The 18,041-nt window shown below is 43.9% G+C and overlaps 1 protein-coding gene across 3 annotated transcripts in view; it reads right to left on the bottom strand.

The window, feature by feature from the left end:
- The window catches only part of LOC133018343 (receptor-type tyrosine-protein phosphatase F), a 127,087-nt gene that overhangs the window by 89,460 nt on the left and 19,586 nt on the right, over nt 1-18,041 (bottom strand). For all 3 annotated transcript variants that reach the window (XM_061084691.1, XM_061084689.1, XM_061084690.1), the window contains exons 3-4: nt 9,601-9,746; nt 8,518-8,659 (exon numbers count right to left, since the gene is read on the bottom strand). In XM_061084691.1, coding sequence (XP_060940674.1) covers nt 8,518-8,659; nt 9,601-9,746 — 288 coding nt within the window. The remainder of the gene's footprint in view (nt 1-8,517; nt 8,660-9,600; nt 9,747-18,041) is intronic.

Genomic DNA, 18,041 nt, shown 5'->3' with positions numbered 1-18,041 from the left:
GATGTTTTATGCACAAGATTTCGCCCTCTGAAAAGAGAGTTTGTTTGAATAATTTCTCCAGCTTGTGAATTGTTATTATTCAGATTGGCTCTTATAAAGAGGGAAATTGATAGATTGTCAGAAAAAAGAGTTATCGTACAAGCTAACAGTTTCAAATTCACATTTTTAAATCTTTAACACTAGGGAGTCATTTGGCTTCTTGTGTTAAGTGACGTACGGAGCGAATCAAACTGCTTCAAACACTGAAACACTCTGGTTATTACATTACATGTCATTTAGCTGACCCTTTTGTCCAAAGCGACTTACATTTTGAGTACACTCAACATTGATGAGGGGCCATTTAGGGGTTCAGTATCTTGCCAAGGACACTTCAGCATGCAGATGGGGAGAGTGGGGATTGAACCGGCAACCTTCTTGTTGGAGAGCGCAACCTTCTTGTTGGAGAACGCCCACTCTACACCCTAGGCCACACTGCCCCTTATTGCTACCTTGCTCGTCCACATCGCATCACGCTTGGGCTCGTGTTAGTCTACTGGAGTACACAAGAGACAACCAGTATAGCTTTAACAAGGCATAGTCTGGGGCGAGTCCAGCAAGGGGACTGGTTCTGATACTTAGCAGGAGCTGATATCAGCATCATGAATGGATCGGGTTACTAAAAGGCGGAGGATTTCATCTGTGCTCATTTTGCATTTTTCTCGCTCCAGCTTTCTGTAGCAAACGTGTTCTTGAGAGACAAGTGTTACAGCACTCTTTGAAACTCAGCGGCCCACTTAAATTGGGATTAATATGTCCCAGCGTGAGGTTTACCTTGACATATCAGGAAGTTCAGTGAGTGGCAGAAAGTGTGGGATAAATTCGAGAAATGTAAAATCACAGTTTGGTTATTTCGACAGTCTGCAGATTTGTTTTGAGGTTTTGAAACAAATTACATGCAATCAAAACATTTCGACGATTTAGAAAATTCTGGGAAACCATAACAAGCTGCACTGATCACATGACTTCTTTCAGAACAGCTGTAATTCATTGCTTGTGCTAAGACAAACAAAGACTGTGCACACTTTGCACTAATTTCCACACTATTTTTCTGGGTCCTGCTATTCTAGGAACCGCTTTTCTTTTGCTGTTTTTCATTCTTTGACCTCTCTCTCCCTCTCTCCCCTGAGGCTACAGACATGATCAGCACTGACAACGCAGACATACCAGACATCGCCGTCTTTACAGATACACCTTTCCAAAAGCACGGAGCAATTGATGGACAAGTACAGATGATAAAATGCTGCCTCAAAGGAAGAACGGCTCCATCCAGATGTCTTACATATAACTCGCAAAAAAAAAAAAATAAAGCCCGGTGTCAAGTTGTGCGGGAGAGATCGAGCAGCCGGGATCAGCGTGGCTGGCGATTGATCGTTTGAAAGTTTATCATCAATCATAGCACACCCATCATACCTTACAACTGAAGATAATAACCTTGAGGGGTCTATTAAACAATTGAGTTTAGTTTTTTTTATGATAATTTATCGATCACACAGAGAAGGAGTACAGCTAAAGGTCAGATCGTGAGAGATTCTTCGAGCTTCAATGTCTTGCTCAAGGACACTCAGTCAGGGTGGCTGCTGCTGATTAAAGCCACAAAACAACATGTTACAGCCCATTGTGAAAATGTTCGTGCAAGGAAGCAGAGACTGGAGTTTTGCCAGAAATTAATATAATTGGTTTCTGGCAAACCCTTATTATCTTGACAAACCGGTTATCGATATGACGATGCACTGAACTGAAAGACATGATTGGCTGACCCGGGACAATGTTGTTGTTTTCTTATATCCTACTGTCTTTTCTGGTTCATTATATTAAGAGACTAGGGTTATTATTTCAAAGACAACCAGCCCTGAACCAAACTAAAACACTATTTGTCCTCCATTCAATGCCTGTCCTTGGAAGCAGTGATGTAAGGATGCAGATTGGGTGGCCAGCGCAGTGATTTCACCTCGCCATATTGTGTGAGTCCTTGAGAGAAGCACGCAAAGACAGATGCAGTTTGTATCTGTCAGCCTGGATATGATCTACGACGCCGGGCCTCCAGCCAGCAGATGGTGGGAGAAATTAAATCTGTGACACCGACCGTCACAATGGAGCTTGGAAATACAGTGTTTGGGAGGTGGCGGCGGTCCACCTGCAGATTGGTGTGGGAGCGTGTGCGCAGAGAAACTCGTCCCTGAGAGCTTCTGTGTGCGTGCAACTTTGTTCCTCTGTTTCCCTTTCCCTGCCTGTTTGGACAAATAACAGCCCTGCCTAAAATGGAAGCCAAAACCTGTTCCAACAAACGTTCACGCCCTGCACCACTGTCATCAACAACCCACGGTAGTTAATGTTAAACATGAACCGAACACTCACCTTTTTTTTAACAGAGTGAGGGATCTGCTATTAAAACGGCAGCACACGCATTTACTGAAACCCACGAGCATTCAGAGAGAGACTCAGAGAGCGGAAAAAAAGTAATGTGGGGGAATAGCCGTTGCACAACAGACTATATTTTGGTCATTGTGGATGATTTGAATAGCGCAAAGGAAAGGAGGGGATTAAGTTGTCGGAGGAGCATGGCGTAGTATTAAATCATTCCGATATACAGTAGCTTGTGTGTATTTATCTTGCCTGGGAAGAGGAGCAATGAGATTTCGATGCTGTTTATCCAGCCGGGTTTGTTGTCCACACTTGCCTGGCTCCTGAGATATTTATTACTGGCATTGTGTCGCAGTCATTTTCTGCCTATGCACCCGGGACTATAATGCATGCCAGGCAAATGAAGGCCTTTTCTAACCGGTGAGGCTGTAATTTGTTTACTGTCACCAAACACAGGTCCTCTACAGCAAATACAGGGAAGACATTAAAGCCAAACTAAATTCAATTAAGATATCCTTTTGAAAACAAACAAGTTGTCAACACTGGTGCTTAGCTATGGTGTTCATTCCCTTCTTAAAGCTAAAGATGTTTATAATGGACTCATATGAGCGCTCTCTATTAACAAGGGGCAATTATTTGATGGTTGACATATTTTCAACGAGCAAAGGGCTGTTTTTTCAAAAGGAGGATCTTTGAATTCTTGCATATTTCTTGTTTGACCTTTAAAAGCATTAAAAAAAACCCCGTTCCCCTCGACATTACAAGTTCAGGAAAGGAGTTGCCAGGGAAATTCAGCAAAAGGTGTGCAGCTGGTCTGAAGGAGAAGCATTCTGATTCACATTCAGACAGCGCAGGATTCCAGTAATGAGGGGCGCTTTTGATCTGGTAGCATTAGATAACATTCCTCCTTTCCGGAGACAGGTCCGCTGTCTCCCAGAGGACAAGCCCGTGTTCTCCAGCGCAGCACAGGAGTCACGGAGTATATACCTAGTTTCTGCTCATGTTTGAGGAATTTCCTTGAGTCACAGCGAGTTTCGCAGCAATCAGTTTGACAATTTTATTCTAGCTTGAGCTTTTTTATGTTATTTTGGACGGGTTTTGCCAGAGAGACTTCCCAAGAGAGCGGGTCAGCAGGTGAGGGTTAGGATGCTCACTTTCCAGGGGTTTGACGGGATATTTGGATTATTGAAATGACTCCAATCGCTTTGGCTGGAGTGAAGATTTATGGCTTTCAAACACTTGCATTATTGCTGTGAAAATACAGAAGTAAAGCAGACCAAACAGTAATGTGAGCCATTTCGTTCTCAAGCCATAAAAGGGGAAATAAAAATCAACATTTGTGTCCGAGCAGCGTTGATATGTGACGTGCAATTAAACGCTTGTGTCGAATCCCCTCACTCGGAAGGATTGTTTTGTTTTACTTGGAAAAATGTGACTTATTATTTTCCAGATACCAGTGACATTCTGTGGAGACGTTTCCCAGGACTTGTCAATGCTGTAATTCCCCGGTTGCTGATAGAGGCCAATTAAAACCTTGTTCTTTTAAGGATTTCGCTTTAAGCGGTTTCACTAGAATCTGACTGTGGTTTTGTGAAAAAGAAAAGTCTCGGCGTCCATATGTGCAAACAATCCTTCTGCTCATTGCACCACAGAGCCCTCATCAGTTTCATCATCACCATTAGTGTTGTGTGATGGTTCTGACACCACCTCGGTCATTCCTGGATCTGAGTCATTGCATTTCGCATTTTACATGCTCCTCGAAATGTTAACCGCGGTGAGAGTATGAACCATTGCCTCGAGATGGAGAGGCCGGCAGCACTCTGCTTTTAAGACTGATGTCGTGAGCAGAGATGTCTTTTCTGGCCAGCAGTAGCTTATTTCATACATCACAGAGACAAGCGCCATTTACCTGGACATTTACTGAGGCAGTTCAATTCAAGAGGGGCGCTCAAGGTCAGAACATCAGCATCGTTACCCGAGTAATGACTCATTGTTCCCTCTGGTCATCTCTCTATAATACTCTACGACGTCATAGCACCAGCGCCACCACACTGTCCACTGTGTTCATCAAAGATAGGAGACACAGAGAATAGATACAGGGGTAGATACACACTGAAAAAAAGGAGGAGGCAGAAATAGAGGTAAAAGAGAGGGGAAGAGAAACAGAAATGAAAGACTGATGGGGACAATATTTCTCCATCACACCTCCCCTCTGGTCTCAGAGGCGTCTGCATCATTATTTAACCATACAGGTCAGACCTGCACACAGCTGACTGACTCTCTCTCTCCTACACACACACACACAGACACACACACACACACACACACACACACACACACACACGTTTGATGGTTTGATGAGTGGGTTTTGCACGTAGAACATTATTCGAAACAAAACGATGATTAAAGACAACAATCCTAAGATGTTGAGTTGGGAACGTGTGACAACTTTAAAAGAACACAAGTCACAACTCGGTTTTCTACCACACACACACACACACACACACACACACACACACACACACACACACACACACACACACAATAATGAGGAATTGCTGAGCTGACTTTGGGCCTGTGTGTAAGTCTCAGCGGCGTGACCTCGCGGGCGGGCGGTGGGGGGGGGGCGGGCGTGAGAACCAAGACTAACAAAGAGCGGGGCTGTTACGGCGTGACAGAATTACAGAGTGACTCGAGACTCATGACTGGAAAGGTGCTAAAGCTTTCAGCTGGTATGAAAATATGCCGGAGCAGCTTCACACAGGTGAGCGACGGGCCAGACTACACAGCCTTGAATCATCTGCTCAGGTTAGGTAAACAAGAGAGAGACCATTCATCACCCGGGAGACGTCTCCTGTGGGCCTACAGTCAGGAGCAGGCTCAGTACAACAAGCATTCTCACTTATATCCATACAAGTATACAGGAGGTGAAGTAAAGTTAAATAGATTGTGTGAACTCATTATTTTAAGTGGACTTATTGGCCTGGTGTTACATACACAGCAAACACAAAAAAATAAAGCATAGATGCATTGAATTACACCACAAACTACAAGCAAATGATCTAGACACTCAAATCTGTTTCTGAAATTAGCTTTCCTCTGAGAAACCCAGTGTAACGCTGCACCAGTGTGACTGTCATAATCCATGTTTTGCATGATTGGCATTACAAAATAAAGAGCCACTATATGAAATAATCATAATTAATGTGCAATCTGCCTTTGCTCGGCTAAAACCTATAATCCAGATCGACTTAGTGGTATAATGACTTTGCCATTCTTATTGCCTCTCTTGATCGTGGTGGTGGTGGGGGGGGGGCGGCTCAATGACAAATTCATGCAGATGCGGAAAAAAAACCCGCGTGCACTTTAAGTCACATGGGGGGGTATTTTCTTTTTTGAATGAAAAGGGGAACTTTTTCACTCTTTATTTATTCAGGGAAGGTTGACAGAGAAGTTGCATATTTTTCATTAATCCTCAGCTCTTTTTTTTTCTTCTTCTTCTTCTTTCCCTCACACGAGCACACACCTGGAGAGCTCCCTGCGGTTTCTTCCTCGCTTCCCCCCACAGTCGATCACTCTGTCCGGGATCGGAGGCAGACACATTCTGACGTGACTTTTCAAACCTCCAGGCTATCACGAGCCCATTAAGGAGGCGGATCATTAGTCTCAGGCGGTTTGCTGCTGCCCCACCGTTTTCTTGTGTAGCTCGGCTGATATGAAACTTGATGTATCGCTGCGTTACAAACAATAGTCTAAAAATAGAGCCCAAATGACGGCAATGCTCAGTGAGGGAGTGCGTGTCTGCGTGATTGTGTGAGTGAATATATAACATGCATGGATGTGAGTGTGTGTGTGTGTTCACGTGTGTACACACTCCAAGTTGTCCAGCACATCCTCAGGGTTGTGGGTGAGCCGATTCAAGCAGTTGTTGTGATTAAATATGATGTGAGGTTATTTTCCGGCCTCTGTAGTTGCATTAAATACACAAATATTCCTCCAACTGAAGAGTAATGACACATTTTTTACATATTCCTTAACATTTGTAATTTAAAGTAGGCTATGCTAATGACCAGTGACAGAATGACTGTCAAATCGTGTGTATCTGTTGCTAGCTGATGAATACAATTACAACAATTACATACACTTACAGTTACAGGTCAAATCTGTGTGAGGATTGTGTGAAAAAAGATTCAAAAATGGAATCACAGCAACAGACCTTTAAGATTATTATTATCAGTTTTGACAGGTTGTTTACTTGCGATGCACATAACAAGTTGACATGGTCCTCTTAGCCTCCTGGTGTGGATCTAACTTTGCCTTGACAACACAGGCGACAACTCCACCAGCCACTCGTTTGCTTTGGCTGTCTGCCATGTCACCCGGTGCAGGTAGCGTGGAGCGGACTTGCCTGAGCTCGTAGGCTGAGTGCAGCTGTCCACAGTTTTTTTTTTTCTTCCCCCCATGAACCTACATTATTTTGGTTTTGAGAGACGAAAAAGTGTCTCAGCTCTGTGTAGAGGAGCCCACTCAGGTGATGATTATCACAGACGGTGCTTATTAAAGCAGCTTTAAATATATGTATGACATGAAAAACTAATGGTGAAGGTTTTCTTTTTGTTGAGAGATTAAAGTCTGTGTAATAACTGGAGGGTGGCACATGGTGGTTAGCGCTGTCGCTTCCCAGCAAGAAGGGTCTTGGTTTGAAATCCGGTTCGGCTGGGGCTGGATACTAAATTAACCATAAGTGTGTATCTCAGTATCTATGTGTCTTTATGATATGCCTCTCGCCAATGTCAGCTGGGTCATTCCCCTGCAACCTTCAAAAGAATAATCAGTATAGATAATAGATGGATGGATAATATTATACTTGAACATGAGGCTACAGCCAAAAAACGGAGGGGTTTAGGGTGTAGCCATGGTTAAAAGTATAAATACACAGTGAACGTGTAGCATAGTGGCAAAGCCCTACAAATAGAAAACTCCATCATGTGTCGGTGTGTTACTTGACTCTGAGATTAGCAGCTCCAACAGTTGCTCACTGTTGAGTAAGACGCTTGTCTGTCTTTCTCTTGCACTTACAGAGGGAATGTGTACTTTCTCCTACTTTGCCCCCCCCCAACACTAACACTGTGATTAATCTCATCTCATCCATGTGCAACGACATGTCATGTTAGTGCTGTTTGTTTATGCAGACAGCTTTCCTCATGATACAGTGCAAAGGAAGGGTAGAGATGGAAGGAAAAAAAAGTTTTTCTTTGTGCAAGAGAAAAGTCCCTTCGGGAGGATTACGCAAGCCCGGCCAGTGATATCATCAAATCATCGTGGACGGAGAGAAAAAGGGAAGGGGGGGTGTTATGAGGACAGAATTCAAACTGGGGACAGAAAGGCTGTATCTGAATGAGGGGGGGATCTGCTTTAATACCAGTGTAATGGCTATGGACAGCTGTAATCCTCCCCCTGGCCGGCTCTGGAGAGTCCTTTCCTGAAAGTTTCTAATGGAATCAACTCCTGTGGTGACTGGCGCCCACATGACAAAATTACAATCAATTAAAGGGGAAATTCCTGTCCACGGCTCAGTGATATGGAAGGCTGAGCAGGGAGAGGTGCAGAACCCCTGTCCACATGAATCACACACATTAACTTATTATGGGTGGGATGAGGATGAAGGTCTAAAGATGTCAAAGCAGCCTGCAGGCATGGGGGGGGGAAACACTATAAGAATTGTTTATATGGCGAAGAAGTGCATTTTTCTTTAAGCTCTCAGTGACACTGACTCTCATATGTTACTATAAGGATTTATATGAGCCAATATATTCCCCCAAAATGCTTCATATAGTAAATATAGTTTAAAAACCCATTCCATACATGTTTCTCACCTTGTAGAGTTAACATTAAGATATATCTGCTCCTCTAAGACACCGCCAATACCAGGAATCCTCAGAGTTAGCAAATGTTTATGTGTGTATCATAAGGCAAACGCCAACATTAGCTTTTGAATATAGTGGAATGAGAACTTTGCAGCAGCAGCAGCGAGAGAGAGAGAGAAGAAGGAGTTAAAGAAAAGAGTGAGACTGAAAGCAAGATGGAGAAAGACGAAAAAATAAAGGCTTATCTTACCTTCAAGCACTGTGAGCTTAGCGCTGGTGTTGATCTCGCCGGCGCTGTTGGTGGATGTGCACTCGTAAATGGCTTCATCTCGGTGTGTGCGCAGCGGCTGGATCCGGAGCACGGAGCCCGAACCGTCGTCAAACTCAATCACCTAGGAGAACCAGAGGAAACAGGCAGGCATGTTATTTATTTTCCAAGAATATCGCATCATTGCAAAATGTAGATAACATTCATTTCTAACCTCATGTGACCGTGTTACTGATATTATGGTTTGCATGTGTTTCGGCTTGACCAGTTTCTTAAAGGCCTGTTTTCATTTCCTGCTGCAGAATTAGATTTTTCAAGCAGAGAGTGGAGTCTGTCTCTTCCCATAGAAAAAATGGCAAACGAAATTATGTTTTTCCCAAAAACATTCATCTTGAATACAAGTGGGAATCAATTGTGATATGTAGAGTGAACGATGATATGAAATCGAATTCGAAAATATCGATGCACAGCAGAGCCACAAGTTAGATCATATCCAGGAAAACCAACCAGGGGCTTAAACCAATAGTCCTCCCAGCTGCCATGGCTACATTACATTACAGAGGAAACACTGGTCAGAAGCAGTGTGAGATCCCACCAAGGCTCTTCCTACGGGTTCAAAAGGGGGAGGGAAAATACATCAGGTAATACATCAAGGGGGGCGCAAGGCCAGAGATGGTGGAGCCGAGGAACAGAAGGGGAAGGGTGAGGGTGTGGAAAGATTGAAAGAGATGAAGCGGACTTTATAAATCAAGATGGGAGGAGATGGTGGAGAAGGGAGGCCTGTCTATTCTTGCTTAGAGAAGAGAAGAAGAAGAGGTATGATGCTCAATAACCGGGCGATTGAGTGTGTGTGTTGAGGGAGAGGAGACTCTGTGTGCACGCTGCGAGCGCATGTGCATGTGTAGATGAACATGTGGACGAGTCATTAATGAGAGAGGGTTACCGAGGCTGTCTGACGCCCCCGTCTGTACAATGTTTTGTCACGTGAGTTGTGATTGTGCGTGTCCGTGTTTACTTGAGCACCGGGAGTGTTCAGAGATCTGAGAATCACGCATGAGTGCTCACCTCAAAGCGCTGGGAGCTGACTTTCTTGCCTTTCTTCATCCAGGTGATTCTGGGTTTGGGGTCCCCAGTGGCCTGGCACACAAACGATGCAACTCCGCCCGAGATACCCGTCTGGTCCTCCGGGGATTTCACGAAACTCGGCATGCCTGAGGAGGATGGAGAAACGGGGGCAGAGGGAATTGGAGAGGGAGGGAAAGAAGTCAATGAGAGGGGAGAGAGGGAAGGACAAAGGAGAGCAGAAGGGAGGGGGAGAGGTGAAGGTGATGTTAGTCACGTCATTATATAAAAACTTGGTTATCTGTGGGTAACGCTTTCTCCGCACAAATGAGGCAACCTACGCAGGTTTTGTTGTTTCACACGCCTTTGGTGTCTCTGTGTTCCCGCCTGTCACTGTATCACCATGAATCTCTTACTCTCGCTTCAGCACCATTTAAAACACGTTAAATAATCAGATAATACTCTTCCCCGAAATATAAAAACTGCTTGTTAATTCGACATTTTCAGAGTTAACCAGGTTATTTGACGTGGTGTCCTAGGATCCAATTAAGGCATCTATTGTGTTTTGGTTCTGAAATGTCTATTAGTTTACTCTAGGTAATGTTTGTTTATAAAAAACACTATAGATTACCTTGGTGAACCGTGGTTCCTGTGTTTGCCTTTAGGGTGATTCTACCCGGCACCACACCCAACGCCATTGTTCACGGGACAATGGCGTGCGTGTTTCAGTGACAGCCCCTGTCTTAGATGACATGAGGCTACAATAAGCACACCTATGCGCCAGGCTGTGGCTTCAATGCTTTATGTTGTATTTACACCCTCAGATGTGCATTATACAAGCCAGGCTTCAAAAACATAACTCGGTGTCCTTATTACCAGCTCTGTCAGCTTGTGTTTCATCTCCAGAGTCATTAAAGAGGGAGGTGGGGAACACCTAACCCGCAGTTATGACGAACAGACCGCCCCGTAGAGACATGCACAAACGGGTGAATCATTATGCTGTGTACACAGAGGAGACGCCAGCCTTCCCTCGCTGAGCACACGCTGGGGAAAAACCAGCAATGGCTGCCACCATTCTTTTCTTTTTTATGTCCTCTACTATAACATCGGGTAGAGGTGGGGTGTCGGGTCAATATCTAGTTGGGATAACACTGTACCAGGTTGTGGTATAGATGGGACTGTTAGTGAGCTCATTCTCCAGGTCTTATATTATCCCTCTCTGCCCTTGGTTGGCTGTAGAGAGAGTGGCGGTGCTTGCTGTCTTTGCTTAAGGACTTCTCTGAAGAGGAGCTTTCAGTGGACAACAAAAGGGAGGGGGGGGTGCAGGCAGTGAGGATTGTGCACGTACGTAACCCTCTTTTCATGTGAAATGCTTGAAGATCTATGAATGCAACTGGATAGATGGACAGATGTACTAACAGAGGTATGAAACAGGTTGTTCCCTCATGTTCCCTCTCTAGAATAGCAGCTAGCCCAAAATTACAGTTTCATTTTCGTACGACCTTAGTGTCGAAATATGAGACTATTTTCCCTTTAAATGGTCCTAAAGCTCTGTCGCACATACACACATACACAGTCTTGCAAAGCACAACATTTTTGGCAGTTGTCTTACATCTAAAGCCACATTAATTACATACACAAGTATCTGGACAGGTCTGTTGTCACATGTGATTAAAGATAATACACGTAACAGCAGGGATGCACTGTGATACACCACCTCCTCCCAGTTTTAAAAAGTAAAATGAAAGCATCTATCTGGCATTATTCATTCTGTTTATAATCTGTTTTATGTGTCAGAGCCACTGTCAAATAAGTGTCATATTAGAAAAACAGATTAAAGCTAATGGGGTCTTTTTAAAACCAATCACGATAAGCTAACCATGACAAACAAAAACACCATCAAATCTACGTCATCGTACACCACGGTGATAAGTTGTAGTGTGTTGCAGTGCAGTTAGACGAGCCTGGCGGTGCTCAGTAACCCAACACGTTCATCGACCCATCTGTGACCTGTGACCCCGTTGTAGTACCTAATCCCACCTGACATTTGAATGATATTTTACCTCTGCTTCTCCCAGGGACCAGATTAAAACTGCAAAAGCACAGTAATGAATCCTTTTCTACAACGTCAAAATGTGACTGGGGCGCGCACACAGCCGGCAGCATTGCTAATGATTCAGGCCTGATAAGCTTTTAAGAGTGTGTGCCTGAGAATGCATCAGTGCATGCATGGATGGTGAGTTGGAATCCCAGAGACCTGATTATCAGCAGTAGTTCCTGCTAACATCTGCCCCTAAGCGAGGGGATCAAGCAGCATTAAACAGTTCTCAGCACATGCTTCAAATTAAAGGATGCAGACTCATGTACTGCCACAAACATTTAACTGAGGAACCAGTGGATGTTAGGAATTGTCAGGATTTTAGGGATAAGTGGAGGAAAAGGGGCAAACCGGCCCTTGCTGAGCCTTTCCTGTATTAATCCTCTTAAACAAGCTTCCCCTGCATTTTGATAGTTGACCTATGACTCTGAGGCGAAAATGTGGCACATTCTGAGCTGTCCGTTGTTAATACAGGAACTGCCAGGCCTCAAATCACACGATCTCAAAAAGGTCTGCGCTGACCCCAAACCCCAGACTTGTGGACAGGGTTAATAATGTCCTCACACACTTGAGTGGAAGGGCAGGGGTACTTATTTTTTCGACAGAGACTCGGCTGAGTTCCTCCATCACTGTGCCACCACCACTGGTGGGTGAGGATAGTGAACTGTTGGGTTTGTCAGTTTCTTTTCTTAGAGAGACAAAATCCAGGCTCTTGCCTTCTTTTCTCTGCCTGTGTCCCATTTTCCTGGCTGTCAGGCAGTTGTCACATGAAAACAATGGCAGGGACGAGGTGGAAAACACATCAGCCCAACCTATGCAAATCCCTCTCCCTACCACCGACTGCAAGCTTTGAGCCACACTCCCAAGCTTTGATACGTCACATTGAAAACTCCTGTCTTGACACACAAAGCTTGAACGCACGCTCTCCTCTCGCTGGCAGAGTGTGGAAGGCGCTGCCACATCTGTCAGGCCCAGCGCTGGTTGCGAGGTGCTATGGATTTCAGGGCTGAGGTTATCGACACGTGAGTGCCTCCTGCTCACCAGAGTAATTTATTCACACCAACCAGATCAAGGGATCACTCTAATTACAGCAACTAGCACGTAAACACCTAAACTGGGTTATCTTCATCACTATCAAAGCAGATAAACATGTCTGAATTACAACTCAATCATTGAAACGACTGGTTTTAATTAACAAATTAATGCACCAGAAAGATCAAAAAGTGATCCACATGCAAAACAGTACACAAACTGCAGCATGGCTGCTGGAGTAGAAAAAAAAAACACAAACACATTTTTAACACGAGCAAAAAGGCTTTCATGTTAAAACTAATGAAATGATTGTTTTAATCTAGGCAAAAATAATACAGAGTGAAAACCCAATTTTTTGGGTGGGACTAATAAGGTGTTTCTTGTAGGCTACAGATCCTGATTCTCAAGCTAATTATAGAGTAAATAGGGAAATTAATTCTAACCCATGTTAATGCTTAATGTTTAAAAAACGTAGTACAAAATGAGACGGTTTAGTGTGCGTGCATGAGGCAGGAGTAATATCCCACATCACAAATATGCATACGTGTGCTTTGTTGACATGGAATTCAAATTTGACCTTGAGGGCACGGTATTGACAAGTGTGTATAGATTCTGGTTTAGACCGAAACTGAAGGAGACTACAGAGCGGCTGACTGCTCCATGTGTGGGATTAAACAGATTCTCCCAGTTAACCTCATGCCTTCAGCTCTATCTGTGGGGTTTCAGATCATTAGAGCGATGAAAAGATGTGGGGGGGGATTCCCAAACTCCAGCGTTGATACAGGTGTGCTTTTCTTCTAACAGACAGACAGACACTGCACTAGACAGGCAGGACAGATGGTCAGGACAAACTGTTCCTGCACTGTAAACAGTAGATGACTTTGTCAAGGGCAAATAAACTGGCCTTGTGTAATGATGTTTTCAGTCCACACACGACAACATGGGACTGTTCCAGGTAAAGGAGCTAGCAGCCGTTAGCCAGTAAACACAGGAATCAGGTCTCTCTGCTTGCTGCTCTGCTGTGGACGTCATTCACTCGAGAATGAAGTGAAGACGAGACCATCCTACTTCTATTCTTCTTCTGTCTTTGGTTGTTATTCTGCGATGAGTACCTCACGTCTCTGTGTGTGTGTGTGTGTGTGTGCGTGTGTGTGTGTGTGTGTGTGTGTGTGTGTGTGTGTGTGTGTGTGTGTGTGTGTATGTGTGTGTGTGTGTGTGTGTGTGTGTTTGGGCCTCAAAGCGAGGCTCGTAATAAATGCAGAGACAGCAGGGAGAGCCAAACAAATAGCTCTTGTGTGGCTCACAATTAGTGTATTCCCAGGCCCGCCACAGTGCCCGGTGAGAGCTACTGTGTGAGTGTAGAGTATCAGGGATCGATACACACGGGGCAGAGAGAAAACCATTAATTCTTATTAATAATGAATCAGCAAGTTATCATTTTCACGAGGCAACACTTAGAGGGAATTTGTCTGATGGCATCAGCAGTGGTTGTTTTAATGGAACCCTTCCATTAACGCCTTTTCAGGCCATTAGCATGCAACTTGTTTGCAATTAATTCCGTATAAAGCTGCCTCCACTGCGAGTTATTTACCCCGGTAAAGTCAACTGCACTTCAGGCTGTTTGTTTAAACCAATAAACATCATGTTTGCTATCTGAACTTCTGTTTTACACCATGGAGCATTGTTATTATTTTTTGTTTTCCAAAACACTCGTGTATGTGCACTAATTTTTGTAGAGCGAGCAAAGGACTGAATCATTTGAGGGAGGGTTTCACACACTCATCTCACTTTAGTTGAGGGATTTCAGGTCAAGGTGATTTATTTTTATTATCCAGTTTTTAAATTTTAATCTCTTAAATCTGTTAAATTGATATCACCTTCTAAAGAGTCATAAAGAGCGATGCAATTGCAATGAGCCGCCCATTCACCGTAGTCCATCAACTCCTCCGCTTGCTTTTCGCTGAGTCAGCCTCGTTGTGAACTAGCTGAGCGTACAAGATGAAAGGTGATTGAGAAAATAACTTCAGTCTAAATATTTGAAGTTTGATCGGAACTTGGGGTGAAATCACAAGAGCAATGTGATTAATCAGCACTGGGATACTGTACTTAAGACAAAATGTCTAAACCTGTAAAGGAAAATTAAAAAAAAAGAAAAACATGAAACTTTCAATACCCCGTAGACCTCGAAGACGAGCTTTCTATCAGGCCTTCAAGCCCTGTGTGAATTATTCAAGACAGTGGAGAAGAACAGGAACTCTAAGTGCAATTACCCTTCACTCCTCTCTTCCCACTGTGAGCAACATTAATGTAATGGCTTTCATCTTCTCAAGCCGATTATGAAAGAGGGAGGCATCTCTCAACTCTGCACTCTCTCTCTCTCCTCTCGTCTGTCAGTCAGTGTATGACTTTTATTTTTTTTGAAAACCACAATGTGCTTTCGGTGACCTGAGCCTGGAACATTTAATACGACTGTTTAACAAACACGCGAAGAACAAACGCCTCATTGTGTACTTTTTTTTGATGGCGCGGATTGTGGGTGTTCCTGGTATCACACGATTGGGAGTCTGAGGTTTTATATTACCTGTGGTATTTAAACTGGCGCCCTACCTAGATCTATTCAAAGATGACTCACTACCTGTGGCTGCTTTCAACCCACCTCATTCCTTAAGGGAAAGTCTCAACAGCCATTAGATAAAGGCAGACACGGCTCAGGGTTGTCTTTGTTGTCCGCTCTTAAGAGAAAACCACTGCTTGTGTTGTTGTATTAAATATTGAAAAATATACAACTTCATACTGTTTTGAAATTATGGTAATAAAATGAGGGCAAACCATACTTTACATTTTACGGGTTTCCTTTTCTCGATGCATCCACCATAATTGCCTGCTGGTTGGAGCCCCACCATATAATTAACTGAAAAACAACCGCTGTGAAGTCTGAAACACAATGTGGAGAATGTAAATGCGAAATGCAAAACCAAATCCGTACTGTATGTGACCCGAACCTCCAAGAAAGGCTGCTAATGTGTCGCCAAAGCTGCGGAGCTCATCTGCATAACCCCGGGGCTACGTCACCTCCGATGTTCATTTAGCTCGCTTGATGAAACGTTCTCATTTGCGCCGTCGTGATACTAAGTGTTTTCTCCATCTAGAAACTGAAGGACTGAATGACTGCCGCATTTGAAGGCATGTGTGGGCGGCTATTTGCATGTCAATCTGGGGACACTTGCATGCAAAACAAAAAACTGCGAAGAGGGGGAAGAAGTGCATTTTCAATGCGGCTTGAATATGGAATAAAGAATATAGTGTGGCAGCATTATAATGGAAATCCAAACCACTCTGTAAAGCTGCGGTGGGAGTTGGAAGGAAGACTCAGGCAACTGGTGGGGGGGGGGGGGTTTGTTAATGGTGCAGCGCCAAGACCAATGGTCACCCCAGCTCGGACTCTGACATTAATAAACCAGAGTAGGCAAAATGTTAAGTGTGCTAAGCGATCCCGGGAGGGGGCGGGTTAGGGGCTAAGCTGCGGAGATGCTTCCCTTCTTCTTCTCCTAGCTTCCATTTTGGGGTTAGCTCATCATCCATCACCACGCACCCCCCTGTGACCCCTCTAACCTCATTAATTTACCTCCCCTTGATTACCCCTCCCTCCGAGACCACAAAGAAGCCCCACCATTGTTCTCATCTTCTCACCCACACAGCGCAGAGGCCTTAAGTAATTCTACTCTCCGCAAGCTAAAATTGAGGAGGAAATTAAATTATGCTACTGTAGGGACATAAAACAACAATGGAATTCCATCTTTACAGGCGCCAAAGGGCTCTTTGTAGCTCCCCTTACGATTTGGAGCTTCAAAAAAAGTTAAGGTGACCATTTATCCGTGAAATGCAGGAGATCCCACTAGAGACCAAACTACGTTTTATACTGCACCGTGTCCTCAGGCTGTTTGGGTTGAGTTAACTGCCTTAAAAGTACCTAAGAGGAAACTGCAAAAGTAAACAATACATGGGTGCTTTGTTCCAAAAGGATATTCAATTATGCCCTATTTAACTGCAGCTATCTTGAAGTCTGATCACACATCGGGAAGCGTATGGGCATCATTTAGTGCTTCTAACATTTCCCACATAATATCTCTCAACCCAAATTAAATCAAAATCAGTTCTTCCAAATCTCTGCTAATACTGGATTATACCAATACATATACCCCGAGATTAAGTGAGCTTGTAATAAACAATAACTTATAATTAGCAGTGAGGGATTTAGTCGTGTTTTGTCAATAACGCCGTCAGTATGAGCAGAAAATTAAAATGTCTTTCCCCATCTGCCCTTTTCTGGAAGGACACCGGGCGCTTCTTGTTGTCCTGTGGCATCGCCGAAAACAGGACCCAGCCGAGGGTTTGGGTGAGTGCCTCCGGCCGTGCCACTGAGCTCCCTAATTAAACTATTAATCTCACATCATTAACCCCCTGTGACCCCTCCCTCCTTCTATTCCGACATTGCTGCACTGGCTTATGAAAACAACTTCCCATCAAATCTCTCCAGCCTCTAAATTGCATTCCTCCAAAACATTATCTTGCAGATGTTTCCTTTAAACATATATTGCTTTCTCCCGCTGCTCCCGAGGAGAACATCTTCCTTTGTTTAGCTTTATCTCCTCCTCAGCCTCCCTCTGTGCTACTGTCTGTATGACGTGTGTGGACCACAGCTGTGTGTTAACTGTATTAGTCTCCGAGTGGCTCTCCAAGGTGGATATGGTTACTTTTAATTAAAAAAGAATCAATTCCTTTCCTTTCAGTTTTTCTGAACTGGGTGACCATATGGACACTTAAAAATACAATCCAATTTGCAGCCACCCAGTCCCCCCCCGTCTGTCCGCTGCTTTCCAAACCGCTTTGGCACGTCCATCACACCAGTCCGGCGAAGTCACTTTAGAAATTGCCAGATCAATCCATGAACCTTGTTTTGTGGGTTTGTGTAGTACATGGCAGTTTTTAGGATTCAAGGTGTTTAAAGCCCTTTTTTCTTGTTAGAATTCTCGTAATGGAAACTTTATTAGTTATTTGGGGATATTTCCGTTTACAGACATTTATATTTAGCATAGCATCCCCATGGGACACCTCTTTGTGGGCTAGTGATTGGATAAAGAAACACAAAGGCTAAGATATTGTCTATAGAAGTAAAAAAAAGAAGAAAGAAACTGCCAGTAGTCTATTTGTGGTACATAGGGAAACACAAATAATATGCTAATAGAGAGTCTTAGTGTGGTTTGATACGAAAAGTCACTTTAAACCTAAGACGGCCTTGCTGCACCTCACATGA

The sequence above is a fragment of the Limanda limanda genome, chromosome 13 (genome assembly GCF_963576545.1).
Source record: "Limanda limanda chromosome 13, fLimLim1.1, whole genome shotgun sequence".
Lineage (NCBI taxonomy): Eukaryota > Metazoa > Chordata > Actinopteri > Pleuronectiformes > Pleuronectidae > Limanda > Limanda limanda.
Note: the sequence above shows the minus strand (reverse complement) of the source record. Positions and strands in the feature narration are given on the sequence as shown.